The sequence below is a fragment of the Lutjanus erythropterus genome, chromosome 3 (assembly GCF_056507025.1).
Source record: "Lutjanus erythropterus isolate fLutEry1 chromosome 3, fLutEry1.hap2, whole genome shotgun sequence".
Classification (NCBI taxonomy): domain Eukaryota; kingdom Metazoa; phylum Chordata; class Actinopteri; order Lutjaniformes; family Lutjanidae; genus Lutjanus; species Lutjanus erythropterus.
In genome coordinates, this window is record NC_139319.1 from 3,778,821 (window position 1) to 3,797,196 (window position 18,376).

At 38.3% G+C, this 18,376-nt stretch overlaps 1 protein-coding gene across 1 annotated transcript; it reads right to left on the minus strand.

Annotated features, from left to right (window-relative positions):
- Positions 1-5,806: 5,806 nt before the first annotated feature.
- On the minus strand, positions 5,807-17,766 carry LOC146329460 (B-cell receptor CD22-like). Its single transcript, XM_084712193.1, has 12 exons — positions 17,563-17,766; positions 16,558-16,827; positions 14,950-15,207; positions 13,127-13,387; positions 12,663-12,923; positions 11,606-11,866; positions 10,398-10,658; positions 9,264-9,524; positions 8,823-9,083; positions 8,385-8,642; positions 6,699-6,798; positions 5,807-6,094 (listed from the first exon to the last, which is right to left on the minus strand). The coding sequence occupies exons 1-12, from the start codon at positions 17,693-17,695 to the stop codon at positions 6,010-6,012; spliced, it is 2,670 nt and encodes an 889-aa protein (XP_084568319.1). The 5' UTR covers positions 17,696-17,766; the 3' UTR covers positions 5,807-6,009.
- Between the last annotated feature and the right edge of the window lie 610 nt (positions 17,767-18,376).

An 18,376-nucleotide genomic window follows, 5' to 3' on the forward strand; every position in this document is an offset into this window, starting at 1 on the left:
TTTTTAGATCAATTCATTCAATAATATTTCTATCAGATGTGTCTCAACCATAACATGTGGACTCTGTAGTCCTTCTAAATCAAAGATCAGTAAGAATTATGGTTTAAAAATGTGTATTTTTATGAACATTAAGAGACTCTGAGACACTTTAAAAAATAAAATGGCTGCTCACTACGACGACGCTGTGAAATGAAAAATTGTTAGACATTATCAACTCTGTCAGATCTTAGAGAGCTGACATCTCTGCTGACGGACATGATTTAACTCTCAGTTGTCTAATAATTAAATTATGTCTTTGAAATTAGTTCTCTTTCAATTTAATGATAAGAATAAAAATAAGTCAGTCACCCCGTCAAAAAGTCTGGACACACCCCTGTATGTGACATCAACTCTGTGAGGGAGACGTCAGAAAAGTTTGTTTTCTGAAAAAGAAAAACTTTAAAAAGTTGCAGGAGCTTTAAATCAGGGCTGCAACCAACGTTTGATCTGACAGTTATTTTCACTATTAATCAGTTCATCTTTGTGGAAAACGCTCAGTTTCCCAAATCTTCACCTTTAAGAAGCTGAAGTGACCAAATGTGAAAGTTTTGCTTGAAAAATGACAAGTGACAAAAACCTACACAAAAATGTTGGAATGCAGATTACAACTGTTTTTTTTTAGTGTGCTGTGGATGGAAACTGTCCCACAATGCATTGCTCAAAGAAAAGGAGGCACTGATCAGATAAAACACTGTGGATGGGTAGAAAACAGCTCCACCAAACAAGGTGAAAAAGTGTGTAAACTTTCTGTGATGAAACACAAGTTGGAGTTGAAATTAATCACAAAATCTTAAAACTGATTCTGTCTCACTGTCAGTTCACCTTCATGCTTAGATTGTGCTTCCTTTTTTGCTGGCTATCATTTGAAGATAGCAAAAAAAAAAAAAAAGAAAGTTTCAGAGATTTTTCCCTCCAATTTGGTGACTGAAATTACCAAAACAAACAAACAAAAAATAATAAAACTGTGTTTTTATGTTAAATACTTTTAATTTGCTCACTATATTTGTCAAGAAAGAATAGAGAATAATTCTCCCCTCTGTCATAAACCATGGTGTAAATGTGTGGTATAAAGTAATATTCTTCAGTTTTCTCATGTGTAAATGTGTCTCGAGCAGGACGTCCTCACAAACTGAGTTACAGTTCAAGAAGGAGACTAGTGAGGGAGGCCACCAAGACGTCTACTCTGAAGGAATTAAAGGCTTCAGCAGCTGAGATGGGAGAGACTCTGCAGACAATAACTGTTGCCCGTGTTCTTCACCAGTCAAAGCTTTATGGGAGAGTGGCAAAGAGAAAGACAGTGTTGAAGAAAGCTCATTAAATCTGGACTAGAGTTCACCCAAAGGCTCATGGGAGACTCCATGGTCAAGTGGAAGAAGGTTCTTTGGTCTGATGAGACCAAAATGGAGCTTTTTGTCCATCAGACTAGATGTTATGTTTGGCAGACACCAAACACGCCGTCCCCACTGTGAAGCACGGCGGTGTCAGCATCATGCTGTGGTATTCAGATTTCCTTCCTCAGATGTGATGAGCAGCATTAACTGTCTTTGACCACATATTGTCTCCTTACAGAGTTGATATGATGTTAGTGAGCAGTTGTCTATTTTCATATCCAGCACACACAGAGTAACATTAGCATTATTCAGAGTCATGTTTCTGCCCATCTGATGAGTGTTAGTCCAATATTCACTCTTGTTTGACTTCTGGTCTGGTTCTTGAATATCTGTCTCTTTAGCAGCTCGTCCACCATGTTCACCAGGAAGTCTCTGACTTTAGGCCCTTTCACACATGCACTGCAGCCCTAAACTTAGACATTATCCAATCAATAAAAGTATTGTAAGTATGTTAAGTATTACTGTAACATACACTTTGTTTATTCACCTTGAAACTTTAACTGCAATTAATTTCTTATGATGATACAAACTCATGTTATTTTCTCGCTGTACTTCCTGTGTTAAATCTGCTACCAGCCTCTCAGTTTACTCTAATGAAGACGAACGCTGGTTAGAGGTGAGTTTGAGGAAGTCAGAGCGATGGAGGAAGTTCCACAAAGTGATGAATTTTATTCTACAAATTATTTTGAGGATTTTTTCTTTGATAATATTTGTATTTGTACTACTTTCATGCTCACAAACCCAACTCTACTGTCTGTAATGGTGCACAATGCTACAGTTTATAAAGTTTGTAATGTTAAGAGTACTGAGAGGCTGCTGGGGTAAAAAAACAGATACAGCTCTCTGCTGGTCATCCTGTAAATACTTCAGTTTAAAGAAAGACAAGTGAATGTCTGGTGTTTCAGGGATCACACATCAAATCTTTTTATAGACTAAACACTCCTTCCTCTGAATATCTGAAGTGTACTAACTGCCTCGCAGTATAAATGTAGATGTACAGTACCTTGTAAAGAGAGAAGGAAGACAACAAATCCACTGGCTGCTGCTGTTAAACTCATAGCTGCTCCTCACGTTTCTGTTAAATCAGCAGGTCGATCACGAACATGAGAAATACTGTGTGTCAGTTTATCGCCACAAACATGTCGACTTTAAAATGGGAGGAGCTGTTCTTTAAAGTTTGTCTCTCTTTGGTTGGTTCAGTTGTGTTTAACAGACATTGAGGTGTTAAAAGTCAGCCTGCCTTCCTTCCTCTTTATGTTATGAATACACATGAAAAGAGGAGTGTACATCCTCAAGATGAAATGAAGAAAAGGTTCTTAAATCTCTTAAATATCTGAGCTGTAAATATTATTATAATGTTAGAAGTCTAAGTAGAAAGTGGATATTTATTTCAGATGATAGTTTTACTACATGAAATACAATCTTCTGTAGTAAACAGCACAATAAGAGTTGTCTGAGTAAACAAGAAGTTCATGTAAACCCTGATGTGCACTGACCCTAGTGACCTACAGAACTACACTACCTACTCTGACCACATGGGGAAGCCATTCATTCATTTTCTGTAACTACTTATTCCCAAAGAGTCATGGGGGGGGGGCTGAGCCTATCCCAGCTGACACTGAACGTGTAAACATGTAAACTCCGCACAGAAAGGGATTTGAACTCAGGACCTTTTTGCTGTGCAGCAGCAGTGCTAACCACTGCACCACCGTGACACTCCATCTGGTTCACATTTGTCTGCAAAATCAGTCTTCAGTTAGACTATAGCTGGTCAAAGTTGAACAATGGAAAAATCTACTATAAAATACTAATTCACATTAAAATATGAACAATTAGCTTCTCTGGGTGAATCTTTTATTTGTATTAACATTTTTAGTTATTATGCCGAACTCTTACTTTTCCTGTCTCATACCTAATTCATTATATTGTGATTTTGTTATCATTGTAAAACTAAAAATTAGCAGACTAGGGCAGCCGTATAGCTCAGTTGGTGGAGCGTCCGCCCCATGTATGGAGGCTGTTAGTCCTCTGCAGCGGCCGCTGGTTCGCCTGTGGTCCTCTGCTGCATGTCATCCCCCCTCCCTTCACCCTGTTTCCTGTCTGATCTTCAGCTGTCCTATCCTATAAAAGCAAAAAAGCCCAAAAACATACCTTTAAAAAAAATTAGCAGGTTATGTTTTTCTCTTAAATCCAAAAAATCACAACTTTTACAATTATTTTTTTCTAGCTTTTTTAAGCTGTTTCTGATGGAAAAAGTTTACTCCACCTGATCAGCAGCACAAGCTAAAACTAAGCAGTGGTATATATAAAATGCTTATAATTGGTATTGAATAGATTAACAGATAGAAAACTACAATATTAAGACAGAGCAATCTGTATCAACTCTCTTTTAATGCATCAGTCTTTTGTGGTTTACTTGTAATTATCATCAACCAGCAAACCATTCTGAGAAGTCTTTAGTAAAATAGTCGTAGTAGAAAATAGTAACTTTACTTTTGATACTTCAAGTTTATTCTGATGGTCATATGTGTACCAACATTAACCTGAAACCAGTGTTTCTACTCTGTGACAAGTTTCATCTTTAGAGTCATAGACAGTGAGAATGTGAGAAATAAGTCAGGACACATTGGACTGTATTTGTCTTCCTCAATGGTACACAAATAATCTAAAAGCAAAGTGTCTAAAGGTGGAATCCAAATCTTTCTGCACACTGTCACACTCTGCTGCAGTCAGAGGGAATTGAAATGATAATAAAACTACAGAGTTGTTGTAAAAGCTTATTTTATTTCAGCCCCTGCGATATTTTGAAAATGTAACATCTAGCAAATCATGACACTACTGAGCCTGTCTGTACATGGTGTAAAATGTGATACTCTCAGCTCGTTATGTCCATTTTGAACAGACTTTATTGACTTCATCAGCTGAGACAGGTGTAATCAGTATGTCTCAAAAGCGATTAATAAAATCAAAATAACATTCTGTATACCAGCTGCAATCTTTAACACATAAGTAACTGCAGAAATTGAAGCTTCTAAATCTTAAGCTACTTGCTGCAGACTCCCACCTGCTGCTGCTACTAAATACTGAACATGAAAACATTTGGAGTTGAGGGTAAATTTATAAACTCCCCCCACATCCTCTACAGCCTGACATATTCATTCTCGGTCTTGTTTCCATTCAACAGCCTCCAACATGACTGGACTTCACACAGTGTCTTCCTGCTCCTCTGTGTCTTCAGTCTCTGCTGCAGTGAAGGCCTTCATGTCTGAGACACTCTCATATACAGGACAGACTCTAACTGATGGGGAAAAATGATGAAATAATGTTAGTTAGGTTAAAAACTAAATTCTCTCATGCAATTATTTTTTGGCACATCTGTAGTTTACTGTATGTGTGGTGGGCATTTACTCAAGTACTGTCTTAAGTACAAATTTAAGGTTCATGTATTTTACTTGAGTATTTCCATTTTATGCAACTTTATACTTCTACTCCACTACATTTATCTGACAGCTTTAGCTACTAGTTACTAGTCTTGAGACAATTCTCTGACTTCGTATTTAAAAACTGCCTTCAATAAGATGGAAAAGCTGAATTCTTCTGATACCATAAAAAGGTTTTTTTTAGACTTTTTAGAGATACGTGGTTCTCACAGGACAGTCACATTACAAAAATATGATGTTATAAAATTTGATGTATTGCTGTAGTTTAAAAAACCTAGCATTAGATAAAGTAGTTCCAATGAGCTCAGCCTTAAACATCTACAGTGATAAAATGCAACATACACATTAATGCAGCAGTAATATTAATCCAAATACATTAGATATGATAGTAAAACATTGACAGGGACAATTTTAATAACCCGACATGCCATATGGTTTATTACACAGAACCATCTGGGAAGTCATCCTTAGAAACTGTTTGGAAAAAGGCAGGCACTGGGCAGGTGATTAGACGAACCATCTGTCTGTCACATCTCTTCAGGGCCATTCTTTGCTCTTCTTTCAGTGAAGAAATACTCTCCAGTTCTGATATAACTGATGCTATCACAGTATCTGTGTTACCTTCCTCAGGAGCCACCATTGTTTGTTCGAGACAAGTTGCTTCCATGGACGCCTCTTGCTGTCATCACACCTAAAAACATGCCCATAGCTGCCCAGTGGTCCTTCTGAGGACACTGACTGGCTGCACCACCTTTGGGGCGGACACAAACGATACCTTAAAGCCTAACAAGATGGATTCTCACGTGATCTTGCAGATTCAGCTGCCTCGCAAAGTTATCAGTTTTATGTACAATAAGTACTTTTATTTTTGATACTTTAAATACATTTCACAGATAAAAATTAGATATTTTTACTAAACTAAGGTTAAAAGCAGGATTTTTAGTTGTAATGGAGTATTTCACCTCCATTCCAGAGGTGGAAAAATCGTGAAAGCAAATATTTGTTAGTTACTTCTAAGAAAATCCATGAACTCCATTCATGACCTCAACAACAGAGGAATAAGCGGTTAATACATGGATGGATGTGTACCAGTGACTTAAGAAGCCAACATATGATAAACATAATTATGGTATGATTCCTCAGTAGAGTGCAGTGTGTCTCTGTCTTACCACTATATTCTCTTCATTTGGTTCGGTGATGGAGCTTGGTGCAGTTTTCTTCCTTCTGAAGAAATGAATACAACAAGAGCAAACTCTATTAAAGGGATAGTACACCCAAAAATGAAAATTCAGTCATTATCTACTCACCCTCATGCTGATTGAAGGTTGGGTTTAGTTTTTTAGTCCACAAAACACTGCTGGAGTTTCACAGGAAAACAGCAATGCAAAATCTCCCAAACAATGTGACTGAATGGTGACTAGTTTTTAAACATAAAAAAAACAGCCCAGAAAAACACCACATAAAATGCCTTTATACTGCTCATCTGGTGTAATCCAAGTCTTCTAAAGCCCCAACAGAGCAAGTTGCCTTTAGCCTGAATCTTTACTGTGGATTCTTATTTGGAGCCACATTCACATGCACATGCACACCATCTGAACTGATTATCTGTGGTGTGACAGTATGTGTGCAAAAGTGAACACTGTATCGGGTCTTTAGGAGACTGTTTTGTGGACTAAAATACTAAATTTGACCTTCAGCTGGCATGAGGGTGACTAGATAATGACTAAATTTTCATCTTTGGGTGAACTATCCTTTAAATGGTACCAAAACTATGACTGCAGTTTTTAAAAAGATAAAACAATAAAAATGACAGAATATTATTGTTTACCTCATGCATGAATTCAGTAGAAGCAGAGGAATCAACATCAGGACCACCAGAGCCAATCTGATGATATTAATCATACCAGTCGAGCTCCAAAGTGGAGATACTGTGGAAAGAGATAAAATGTGTAATACATTGGTTTGCTACTCAGTGTAAATTAAAGAATGAATTACACGTTGAATATCCAATTCATGCTGACTTCAGGACATCTAAACCATGGAAAAGTTGAGGAAAGTGTGTGGAAACTAAAACTACTGCCTCTATTACACTGCAGAACAGATGCACACAGGGACAGCTGCAAACCCCACAGACATGTATTAGTTCTGTTTATTCTTCTTTCTTGTGGAGGAAATGTGTGGAGGAAGTTTGCAGTCTATGCAGTGGCCGCATCGAAAGGTCCACGGACGAGTCTGTGCAGTCACAACAAAGGGGCAGATACGTGGATGTCCACACAGTGCCTACCCAGAAGAAACTTTTGTTTCTCACAATCGTATGTACTTCGTGCTATGAAAGATAAGTGAAATTCTTATTTTGAACACACTGAAGTCTCATCGGTTCATCCTGTTACACCCCTTTAGGAGAAAAAAAGGAGCAAAAGAAAAGCAGAATATCTTTTGCTGAGCTCATTGGTGTCTCAGAGTCTCATTGGTGTCTTCTCATTTACTACTGTATGGAGCAACAAGACTTTAATTTAACAAATTTAAGATCTCATGTAAGACAACTAGAGTTTTCTTTTAGATCTCACTGTTCTCTCAAGAGCTGATTATTTAAGACAAATTTAAGATAAATGCAGACCAAAAAAAAAGAGAGAATATTTTAAGATCTTCAGTTGGGTCAAATTAATCTCAGGCTGAGATGAGTTGAATTTAAGAAGCATGAGAAAATAGTTAAAGTCTCGTATTGGTCTTAAATTGAGTTCATTTTTGTCTAAGAGACACAGGCTAGACAACAACAAGATCTTATTTTGAACTTTTCCTTTCCCCAGGTACGTAAAAACTAGTTTATTTTTCTTACAAGCTAATATTTGGCTGACCAAAATTCAAAAAAAAAATTTTGGCATCGCTGCAGCATAAAATGCTTGATTTCACTGCAGATTTTCTAAAACATTTTGATGCATGTTGCAATATTTAGGTGCTTTTGAAGCAAAAACTGCAAAAACAATTAATTTTGTATAATTCATTAAAAATTAAAGGCAACTAGTTGCAGGCCAAAAAAAGCACTGTTCTGAATGTCCTAAGTAACCTTACCAAAAAGGCTCAGGTTTATAAAAATTCTGACAATAACAATAATAATAATTTGTAACTAAAGAAGTGCTCTGGTGGTATCCCACAAAGAGGGGATTGTTTGAATTTGTGTTAATTGTTGGGATTGCGACTTCCTGGAGGGACTGTAAGGAGCCATAAAGCAATGCTGACTTAATGTCACTCGAGAATTTGTCAAAATTCATGTACACCACTTGTGAACTTAGAGCTCTCAGACAATTTCTGCTTATAAGATCATGAATACTACAAGAGAGAGGTGTTCAAATGAGCACATCTTGAGAACACAGAAAACACAACCCTATTTGAAAGCAGCAAATAATCAGGAACAGTGCTAAGTTCAGATGTATTGTCTATGCTCAATACCAGCAACATGGCCGACCTCCGGACTCATGACGTACTCTAAAAATGTAAATGAATGGGTATAATTTACCTGTCACAACCAGGTGTAAGGTGGAGTTAAGACATCCTCTTCTGTTCTGGGCTTCACAGTAATAATTCCCACTGTGTTCAGCTCTGAAGTCAGTGATGGTGAAGTTCTGTCCTGATGCTTTTGGTGAGTCTTCATTCTCCTTGTACCAGGTGTAATTAGCTGCTGGGTTAGCATCACTGCTACAGGTCAGATTCACTGAGCTGCCCTCTACTATCTCACCAGAGGGACTCACTGACACAGAGAAAAGCTTTGGAGCGTCTTGGGGATGGTATGTATTGAGACATTTGATTCAAAGTTAGAATATATAATGTGTCTGAATGTGTCTGTATGGTGAAATAAGTATTTATATATCTTAATATTCTTCTATTTCTGCAAAGACCCATGAATTGCAACCATCTTTTTAAACGTGCTAACCACATATAAATGTTTTGTACTTACACTGGATATCTATGTAGACAGATGAAGAGCTGATCTCTCCATACTGATTCTCAGACTTGCAGTAGTAGAGCCCTCTGTCCTCAGAGCTGATGGAGGTGAAATGATAATTGCCTTCTGGTCCCTGAAGCAGCATTTGGTTCTCCTTGTACCAGGTGTAATTAGCTGCTGGGTTAGCATCACTGCTACAGGTCAGATTCACTGAGCTGCCCTCTACTATCTCACCAGAGGGACTCACTGACACAGAGGGAAGCTTTGGAGCGTCTTGGGGATGGTATGTATTGAGACATTTGATTCAAAGTTAGAATATATAATGTGTCTGAATGTGTCTGTATGGTGAAATAAGTATTTATATATCTTAATATTCTTCTATTTCTGCAAAGACCCATGAATTGCAACCATCTTTTTAAACGTGCTAACCACATATAAATGTTTTGTACTTACACTGGATATCTATGTAGACAGATGAAGAGCTGATCTCTCCATACTGATTCTCAGACTTGCAGTAGTAGAGCCCTCTGTCCTCAGAGCTGATGGAGGTGAAATGATAATTGCCTTCTGGTCCCTGAAGCAGCATTTGGTTCTCCTTGTACCAGGTGTAATTAGCTGCTGGGTTAGCATCACTGCTACAGGTCAGAGTCACTGAACTGCCCTCCACTATCTCACCAGAGGGACTCACTGACACAGAGGGAAGCTTTGGAGCATCTGGTGGACAGTATTTATAGGAACACATGGTTTGTTTAAAGCAAAATGCAACACGAACTGAACCACAGACACAAATCTTTGCAGGTATCATGATACAGTGTTTTTGAAAAGCGATATGGTATCACAAAACATAATATTGTATCAATATTTTCTTACAGCCATACATCATGTAGCAATTTAGAACTGAAGCTGGTCCATGTTCAGCTTTATACAGCAGAGCTTTCAAGTTGTTTTTATACATGTGTTTTTAAGACAAGAATTATATATTCTATCAAATTTTAGGATATCCTTTAACCTGAAATATACAAACTAATAACTCCATAACCCACTTTCAACTATTTTGAAAAAAAGGGGTCTGCCAAATGATCACAATGTAACTGTCTGGAATTGCTGACCTGGGCTTTGCTAATGTTTTTACTTACATTGGACATCTATGGAGACAGATGAAGAGTTGATCACTCCATATTGATTCTCAGACTTGCAGTAGTAGATCCCTCTGTCCTCAAGGCTGATGGAGATGAAATTATAAACACCCTCTGGTCCTTCAATCAGTGTTTGGTTCTCCTTGTACCAGGTGTAATTAGCTGCTGGGTTAGCATCACTGCTACAGGTGAAAGTCACTGAACTGCCCTCCATTATCTTAGCAGAGGGACTCACTGACACAGAGGTAAGCCAGGGAGCATCTAGTGGACAGTTTGTATAAGGAGACATTTGATTCAGGGTTTAGTGCTAATTAGCAAATGTTAGCATGCTAACAGCCGACACTAAGATTGTGATGATGGATTTATCTACCAAACAAAAGGGGCTGGTGGTGGCAGATATCCCACAAATAGGTGTTCCGTTCAGACTGTTGGTTTCCAGTTTAATACTTACACTGGACATCTATGAAGAGAAATGAAGAGTCGATTGATCCATGTTGATTCTCAGACTTGCAGTAGTAGATCCCTCTGTCCTTGGAGCTGATGGAGGTGAAATTATAAATGCCTTCTGGTCCCTGAAGCAGCGTTTCGTTCTCCTTGTACCAGGTGTAATAAGCTGCTGGGTTAGCATCACTATTGCAGCTCAGAGTCACTGAACTGCCCTCCACTATCTCACCAGAGGGACTCACTGACACAGAGGAGGTCTTTGGAGCATCTGGTGGACAGTATGTACAGGAAGACATGTTTCATAACTAGCACGGATGACATGGTGAATATTGCAATAAAAAAAACAAGTGATCACCACTGATATGTGTGAGATTCATTTTACAATATAGGAGTTATAGTTCTATATAATGAGATACATTGCTATTTTTAATCTGAATTTATGAAAACTGTCATAATATAAAGAACACACTACTATATACATACAACTTGAGATTTAAAGAATCCTTTTCTTACATTGTTACATTATATAGTAATTTAGAATTGAAGTTGGTCCATATTCAACCTCATACTGCAGACTTTCAAGTACCTTAATTTGTGTGTGATTTATTATTAAGAGAAAAATTACATATTTTATAACATTTTAGGATATCCTTTGAATTTACACAAACCAGTAACTCCATGCCCTACCTTCAATGAGTCTGAATAAAAGTCTCTGCTAAATGATCACAATGTTACTTACACTGGACGTCTATGAAGACAGATGAAGAGTTGATTTCTCCATATTGATTCTCAGACTTGCAGTAGTAGATCCCTGTGTGCTCAGAACTGATGGAGGTGAAATTATAAACATCTTCTGGTCCTTGAAGCAGTGTTTGGTTCTCCTTGTACCAGGTGTAATTAGCTGCTGGGTTAGCATCACTGCTACAGGTCAGATTCACTGAACTGCCCTCCACTATCTCACCAGAGGGACTCACTGACACAGACTGATGTTTTGGAGCATCTGGTGGACAGTATGTGTAGAGAGACATTCAATTCAATGTTTAGTACTAATAAGCAAATGTTGGCATGCTTACAACCTACACTAAGATTGTGATCATTGTAAAAAAAAAAAAAAAATGAGTCAGCATAGATTAAATCATGGGGGATACTTGGTGGCAGATATCCCAAGAATAAACATGTTCAATTTAAGCTATTTGTTTCCAGTTTAATACTTACACTGGACATCAATAAAGAGAGCTGAAGAGTTGATCTCTCCATGTTGATTCTCAGACTTGCAATAGTAGATCCCTCTGTCCTCAGAGCTGATGGAGGTGAAATTATAAATGCCGTCTGGTCCTTGAAGCAGTGTTTGGTTCTCCTTGTACCAGGTGTAATTAGCTGCTGGGTTAGCATCACTGCTACAGGTCAGATTCACTGAACTGCCCTCCACTATTTCACCAGAAGGAGTCACTGACACAGAGGGAGGCTTTGGAGGATCTTGAGGATAGATTGATAGAGAAACATTTTAATTAATGTTAGAATACACAATGTAGTTTGTCTGTTTAAGTATAATAAGTATATTTGTTTGTTTATTATATATTTTAGTGACACATCAGAATAAGTTACACAAAATTTGAGTCATTACCAGGGAACAAATGATGAACAAATGAAGAACTAAATGCTAGTAAACTATTATTGATAAAGCCCTAATCATTTTTTATAGAGTTGGTAATGATGACTTAAAGATTAGCTAATGAAAGAGATGAATTAAGAATTGACCATTTCTGAGGCACTGGAATGCTTTGGACAATCTGGAGGACAGTGTGGATAGAGAGACATTTTTCTATATTATACTGTGTTATTTTCAACAACACAGGGCTTCTGTTTAGTGAATTATAAAGGATTTGTTTGACTTCAAGTAAAGTGTTACATTTTGAACTTGTCATAATGATGTTATTAAGTATTATTACACTGTAAATTACTTCAATAGCGTGTTGTCAATAATTCCAATTACCTCAAGTTAAGTGGTACCATTTGAACTTGTCTTTAATAAGTCATTAAATGTTACGAGACCAGTTTGACAAGGAAGTACAGTATCAATAAAGATTTAAGAAATTAAGTGATGTTTAATATTTCCATTTTTGCAAAGATCCAAGAACTGCAACTTCTTCAATATACTGACTAACTGACCTCAACTGCCCTGATTAGTGATTTTTATTTTTTTTTTAATTTCAAGACTTACCTACCACTTATTAATAAATATACTGACCACATATAAATGTTTTGTACTTACACTGGACGTCTATGAAGACAGATGAAGAGTTGATCTCTCCATATTGATTCTCAGACTTGCAGTAGTAGGTCCCTGTGTCCTCAAGGCTGATGGAGGTGAAATTAGAAATGCCTTCTGGTCCTTGAAGCAGTGTTTGGTTCTCCTTGTACCAGGTGTAATTAGCTGCTGGGTTAGCATCACTGCTACAGGTCAGATTCACTGAACTGCCCTCCATTATTTCACCAGAGGGACTCACTGACACAGAGGGAGGTTTGGGAGCATCTTGGGGATGACATAGATAGAGAGGAATTTGACTCAATGTTTGAATGTACAATGTAATGTGCCTGTTGTGTCTGGATGTCAATTATGTCAGGAATTCATATACAGTTATACGCATTTTATATTTTTGCATCTTCATTAAGGCACCATGATCACAACTAGTTATTAATAAATGCACTAAACACATGTAAATGTTTTGTACTTACACTGGACATCTATGAAGACAGATAAGGAGTAGCTTCGTCCATATTTATTCTCAGACTTGCAGTTGTAGAGCCCTCTGTCCTCAGAGCTGATGGAGGTGAATTTATAAATGCCTTCTGATCCTTGAAGCAGTGTTTGGTTCTCGTTGTACCAGGTGTACATAGGTGATGGGATAGCATCACTGCTACAGGTCAGAGTCACTGAACTGCCCTCCATTATCTCACCAGAGGGACTCACTGATACAGAGGGATGCTTTGGAGGGTCTGGAGGACAATAAATACAGAAATCCATGCCATTAATATCACCATCCCCCGATAAAGAAAAATACACCTGGTTTACAGGGTTTACTGGAACTACTTTCTCAAAAAAATAATTTCTATGAAAACTGTTACTTGACTTACAACAGCCACATGCTGTGACTGCAGCATTGTGTCTTTTGAGAAACAGTGTCCCTGTTGTTCAGAATAATGTTGCATTTGGTGCACTGGGTGTGAGTACGTTTTAATTTGATTGAGAAGCTGTCACTGATGGACTCTTCAACACTGTGAAGCTAAAATAATGGTTCTTGGTGCTTCTTTGCAGATTGTTCTGGGACATGTAGGTAAATTAAACTTACATAACAAAGTCATTCCTGAAATGTCCAAAACATCACAGTTTGAGAAAACCTCAGAAATGTCACATTAAGCTATTCAGGCTATTTAGTCATGCTTGTGTCAGAGCTTTAAGAATAGTAAAGTCAGATGATGGCTTTTTCCACAACTTTGTTTTCAGTTGAAATATATCAATAAATATTGGATGGACTGCCATGAAACTGCATACAAATGATGAATAACTTTGTTGATCCCCTGACTTTTTCCTGAGTATCACAATAAAACTTGACACTTTTCGTTTTGTGTAAACTACCTTGACCACTACTGACTTTTCATCTAATAATATTATCAAGTAAGTCAATTTATTCAATACTTTGGCTAATGGACAGTTCCTGAAAACTAATGACATTCCCATCAACTTCACCTGTACTCTGTGTTTCGTGCTAAATAGGAACTGGTAACACTCAACACTAAAGGCCTAAATACTCCCAAATTGACATGTACACTGACAGCTGCGGACACCATGGACACTGTTTTACTATTTCTGGAGTCAACTTAGAGGTCATGTTTCATACATGCACATGCACATGTGGGCAAGCTGTGGACAAGTCTACATGTCAAAATACATTGTAGGTATGCTGGGTGCCTCTGGTCAGACTGAATAAATTAAATGCATTTCTCATATCCACCAGGAAATTGATAAGTCACGCTAGTTATTTTAAAAAGAAAAACAGTTATGGATCCTCCTGAGTGGAGTCAAGAGTGGATCAAACTCCCATATTGTATGAAAATCATTCATCTATAAATTTAATTTTTCAAGACTGAAGTAGTTAAGACAATTCTCCCATTTCTTACACCAATCAAACCATTTACAAAGACAATGTCTGTTCTTCTTCTTTTTCTTTTACAGCCGATGGCATCCAGCTTAATTTTTTACAAATCACACACTGGAGGTACACGTACATCCTGTTATGATGACATGCATCATGCAGACCCTACAAGATTCTCTTAGACCCTTGCATACTTGCGGATGTAGAATGTATAATATCAACTTACAATGGTAAAAATCTGCTAAACATGTTGCATGCTAGTATTGACATTGTGAACTAGTAATATGCTCATTAAAACATTTTGTCAAACACTTTGATTTGGAAGTCTGCACAGATTAAGATAAGAGGGGCTAGTGGCACAAAAATAAATCAGTCAAACTGTTGGATTTTCAGTTTCATACTTACGTTTTACATCTATGAACATGGACGAAGACATGACTTGTCCATATTGGTTTTCAGACTTGCAGTAGTAGGTTCCAGTGTTCTCAATGCTGATGGAGGTGAAATCATAATTTCTAGACCCCCGAAGCAGTTGTTGGTCCCTTTTGTACCAGGTGTAAGTAGCTGCTGGGTTAGCATCACTGCTGCAGGTCAGAGTCACTGATCTGCCCTCCACTATCTCACCAGAGGGACTCACTGATGCAGAAGAACGCTTTGGAGCATCTAGAGATGATATGAACAAGAATATTAGAGGAGGTCCTTGGAGCATCTGCAGGAACAGTGTAAACATAAATTACAATGAGAATGTGCAGCTGGGAGCATTTCACTCCACCATCTCACGTGTCAAATACCTCTATGACCTAAAAGATGCATGCTTTGTCTAGCAGCTTTATTGGCCGCCAGAATCAGACCCATAAAATTAATCTAGAATCAACTTGTTCTCCTCAGTCTGCAACAGGATGGTATTTTTTTTCTTCTGCACTGGGTTGTTGGAACTGAAGTGAGCATTAACTTCTGGGCTGAACTCTGTAAGTATCTAGAAACTACCTGGAGGAGCTGCATGTATGAACACAAATGTCTGCATTTTCTTGGCCTCAGCTTAGCCCTGCCAGCTCCCTTGTCTTAAATCCAGGTGAGCCACATGTGTTAATATAGCAGGACAGTGTCTGGAGTGCATGAGTGGTTGTCGATGATGCGTCATAGTGTGAAGCTGATCACCTGTGAAGCCACAGACAGCCGAATTGAGTCCAATATTTTTTTAGCTCAAAACATCAGAATACAGAAAAGCTGCACACCATGAAGTGTCTCGCCTGTCGGACAGTGATTTTTTTTCTCAGGATGGTGAAAGAATGTCAATGTCCGGACCTGATTCTCAGGATATATTTAAGAACACATATCTCGAAAGAGGTAGTGTTGCTAAAAGACTGATGGTTGGAGAGGGTGGGAGGTGGGGGCGCTGTAGTTCCAGAGTGGGATCTTATATTGCGTGAAGGATGTGATGAAGTTCTGTCTTTTCACATTTTCAGCAACTGTTTTCTAAAATGTAGAATGTTTTTGGAAGAAAATCGCTGAATTACCTATACAGAGAATTTTATGTCTGTTACTTTCAAACCTCACTCCCAACCTGTCAAATACAGCAGCTTGGTCATTGGCCCTATGTCAACCCTATGTCTTTCTGAAGAGCGTTGTGAAGCTTAAAGTCTTGGCTCCCGGACCAATCAAAAATGGGCTACGAGGTGGAGCGTGGGTGGAGCTGAGGTGGTCAAATGAAGCAGATACGTAGCAGCTACCCATCTGTGTTGGTACTCACCTGTCACTCAAAGTGGACATGCACTTGATTATGCAAACCTTAAAGCCACAATATTAATAAGCAGTGAGTTATATAAAAATCCACCTCTGTATAGTTGAAATGGATAGTTAAACTCAAAGTAACGAAATACAAAGAAACCGATTTGGGCATTTATTATTAAATGGCATCACAATATGAGAAGGGATGTGATCTAAAAGGGTTGAAAAGACAATTTGCATTTCATCTCAACTTTGACACTAGTTAATTTAAGCTATTTCACTTACATTTCACATTCAGAGTTATAGTCTCAGATTTTCGCCTTCCCAGCGCATTCTCAGCCATACAGTAATAGTCTCCAGAGCCAGAGGGCTGGATGTACCACAACACCAGCTGTTGTCCATTACTGAGAAATGTAGAGTACTGGTTTACATTACTCTTGTACCAGGTATAAGCAGCTGCTGGGTTAGCATCACTCCTGCAGGTCAGAGTCACTGAAGTGCCCTCCATGATTTCACGAGAGGGACTCACTGACACTGAGGGATACCTTGGAGGATCTGGAAGGGATAAGATGCAATATGGCACATATTAACCTTGAGATAAAGATGTGTAAAATGGGAAAAGGGCTGTTTGTGCTTTTAGTGCAATCTATGCATCTAGATAGTTTTGTTGTGAGTTGCAGAGATTTGTAGATATCAGCTGTAGAGATGTCTGCCATGTCTCAAATATAATGGGACTAAACTGTGCTCAGCTTTTGGTGCCCAAAGCACCAAAAATTTTAAAAAAAAGCTCAATAGCAATGTCTCTTTCCAGAAATCATGACCTGTTTAATGCAAGATAGTCCACAGGCCTTGTTGTGAGCTGTTTCATGTTGGAACTATTTTCTATCTACTTCAGAATCTACTGGAACTACTTTCTTCCTGCAGTAGAATCTACTGGAATTACTTCTTGTCTGGTTCCAACACAAAACTGCTCACAACAAAGCCTGTGGACTATCTTGAGTAACCAGGTCATGATTTCTGGAAAGAGACATTGCTGCTGAGTTTTTCGCGTGCTTTGAGCACCAAAAGCTGAGTGTCATCTAGTTCAATTATACTGGAGAGAAGGCATCTATACAGCCAATATCTCCCAAATTTGGCAAAACTATATAAATAGCGCTGTACTGGTAAGAGGATTTGGCGATGAAGTGTCCCTTCAAGGGAGTAATTAAAATATTAATATTGGTTACAGTGTTTCACAAGGGTATGACCCCCAAATAATGTTTTATTGGTGACTCAATTAAATAAACTCACACACTGAAGGAGAGCGGTAACTTTCATAGGACAGCAAAGCACAGGAGATGGTGTCTCCCTGATAAAAGTAGCCAGTGTAATAAGCAAAATGTTTGTCAGGTATTGCACGTCCATTGTTAAACCAGACATACATAGCCTGATTGCAACGGCTCTGGCATTCTAGTTGTGCCTCTGCATAAGTGTCACCAACTGTTCTTCTGGTCACTTTCACCATGAGATCTGGATATGAGAACAAGACAGTCATGTCAGTAGTCACCAAATACTCAGTCACAAGCACAAAGCCATACATAATGTACAGTTGTCTAGAACTGTACATTTTGTGGGCCTGTTCAACAGGTCTCCCATGTACATGTAAACAGTTGTTTTAAATTTACTGTGTTGGTGTATTTACATCAGCTTGTGTTCATATGTACCTGTTACAGTCAGTCTTGTACCAGGTAAAATACTCATCCACTCAAACCATCGTGTCTTGAATTTGAAGCGATAATGAGCTGAATCGCTCTCTCTCAGGTCATTGATTCTCAGTCTGGAGTTTCCTTTCTGCCATTCATAGGCCTTGATACGACCCGCAGAGCTGGAGGACTGCGAGGAACTCTTATGGTGCCACTGAGAGCTGAGTCCAGGGGTGAACCAGACAAACAGAGCATCATCATCATCATGATATATGTTGTGCATGGATTTGATGATCACTGTTGAGCCCCTGTGAGCACAGATGCTTCTGTCACTGTAAATCACTTTGTTGCAAGAATCACCATTGACACCTGAAAGATAAAACAATTTTTGTCAGTGCTGATATAACAATGTCTATCACATG

Bases quoted from the DNA above. Each gene is read 5' to 3' on its own strand.
- LOC146329460 (XM_084712193.1), bottom strand. From the start codon at position 17,695: ATGTATGTCTGGTTTAACAATGGACGTGCAATACCTGACAAACATTTT. The intron at 8,643-8,822 runs GTAAGTACAAAA...ACCATCCCCAAG, and splicing joins TGTCTACATAGATATCCAGT to ACGCTCCAAAGCTTTTCTCT. The intron at 6,095-6,698 runs GTAAACAATAAT...TCATTTCTTCAG, and splicing joins CTACTGAATTCATGCATGAG to AAGGAAGAAAACTGCACCAA.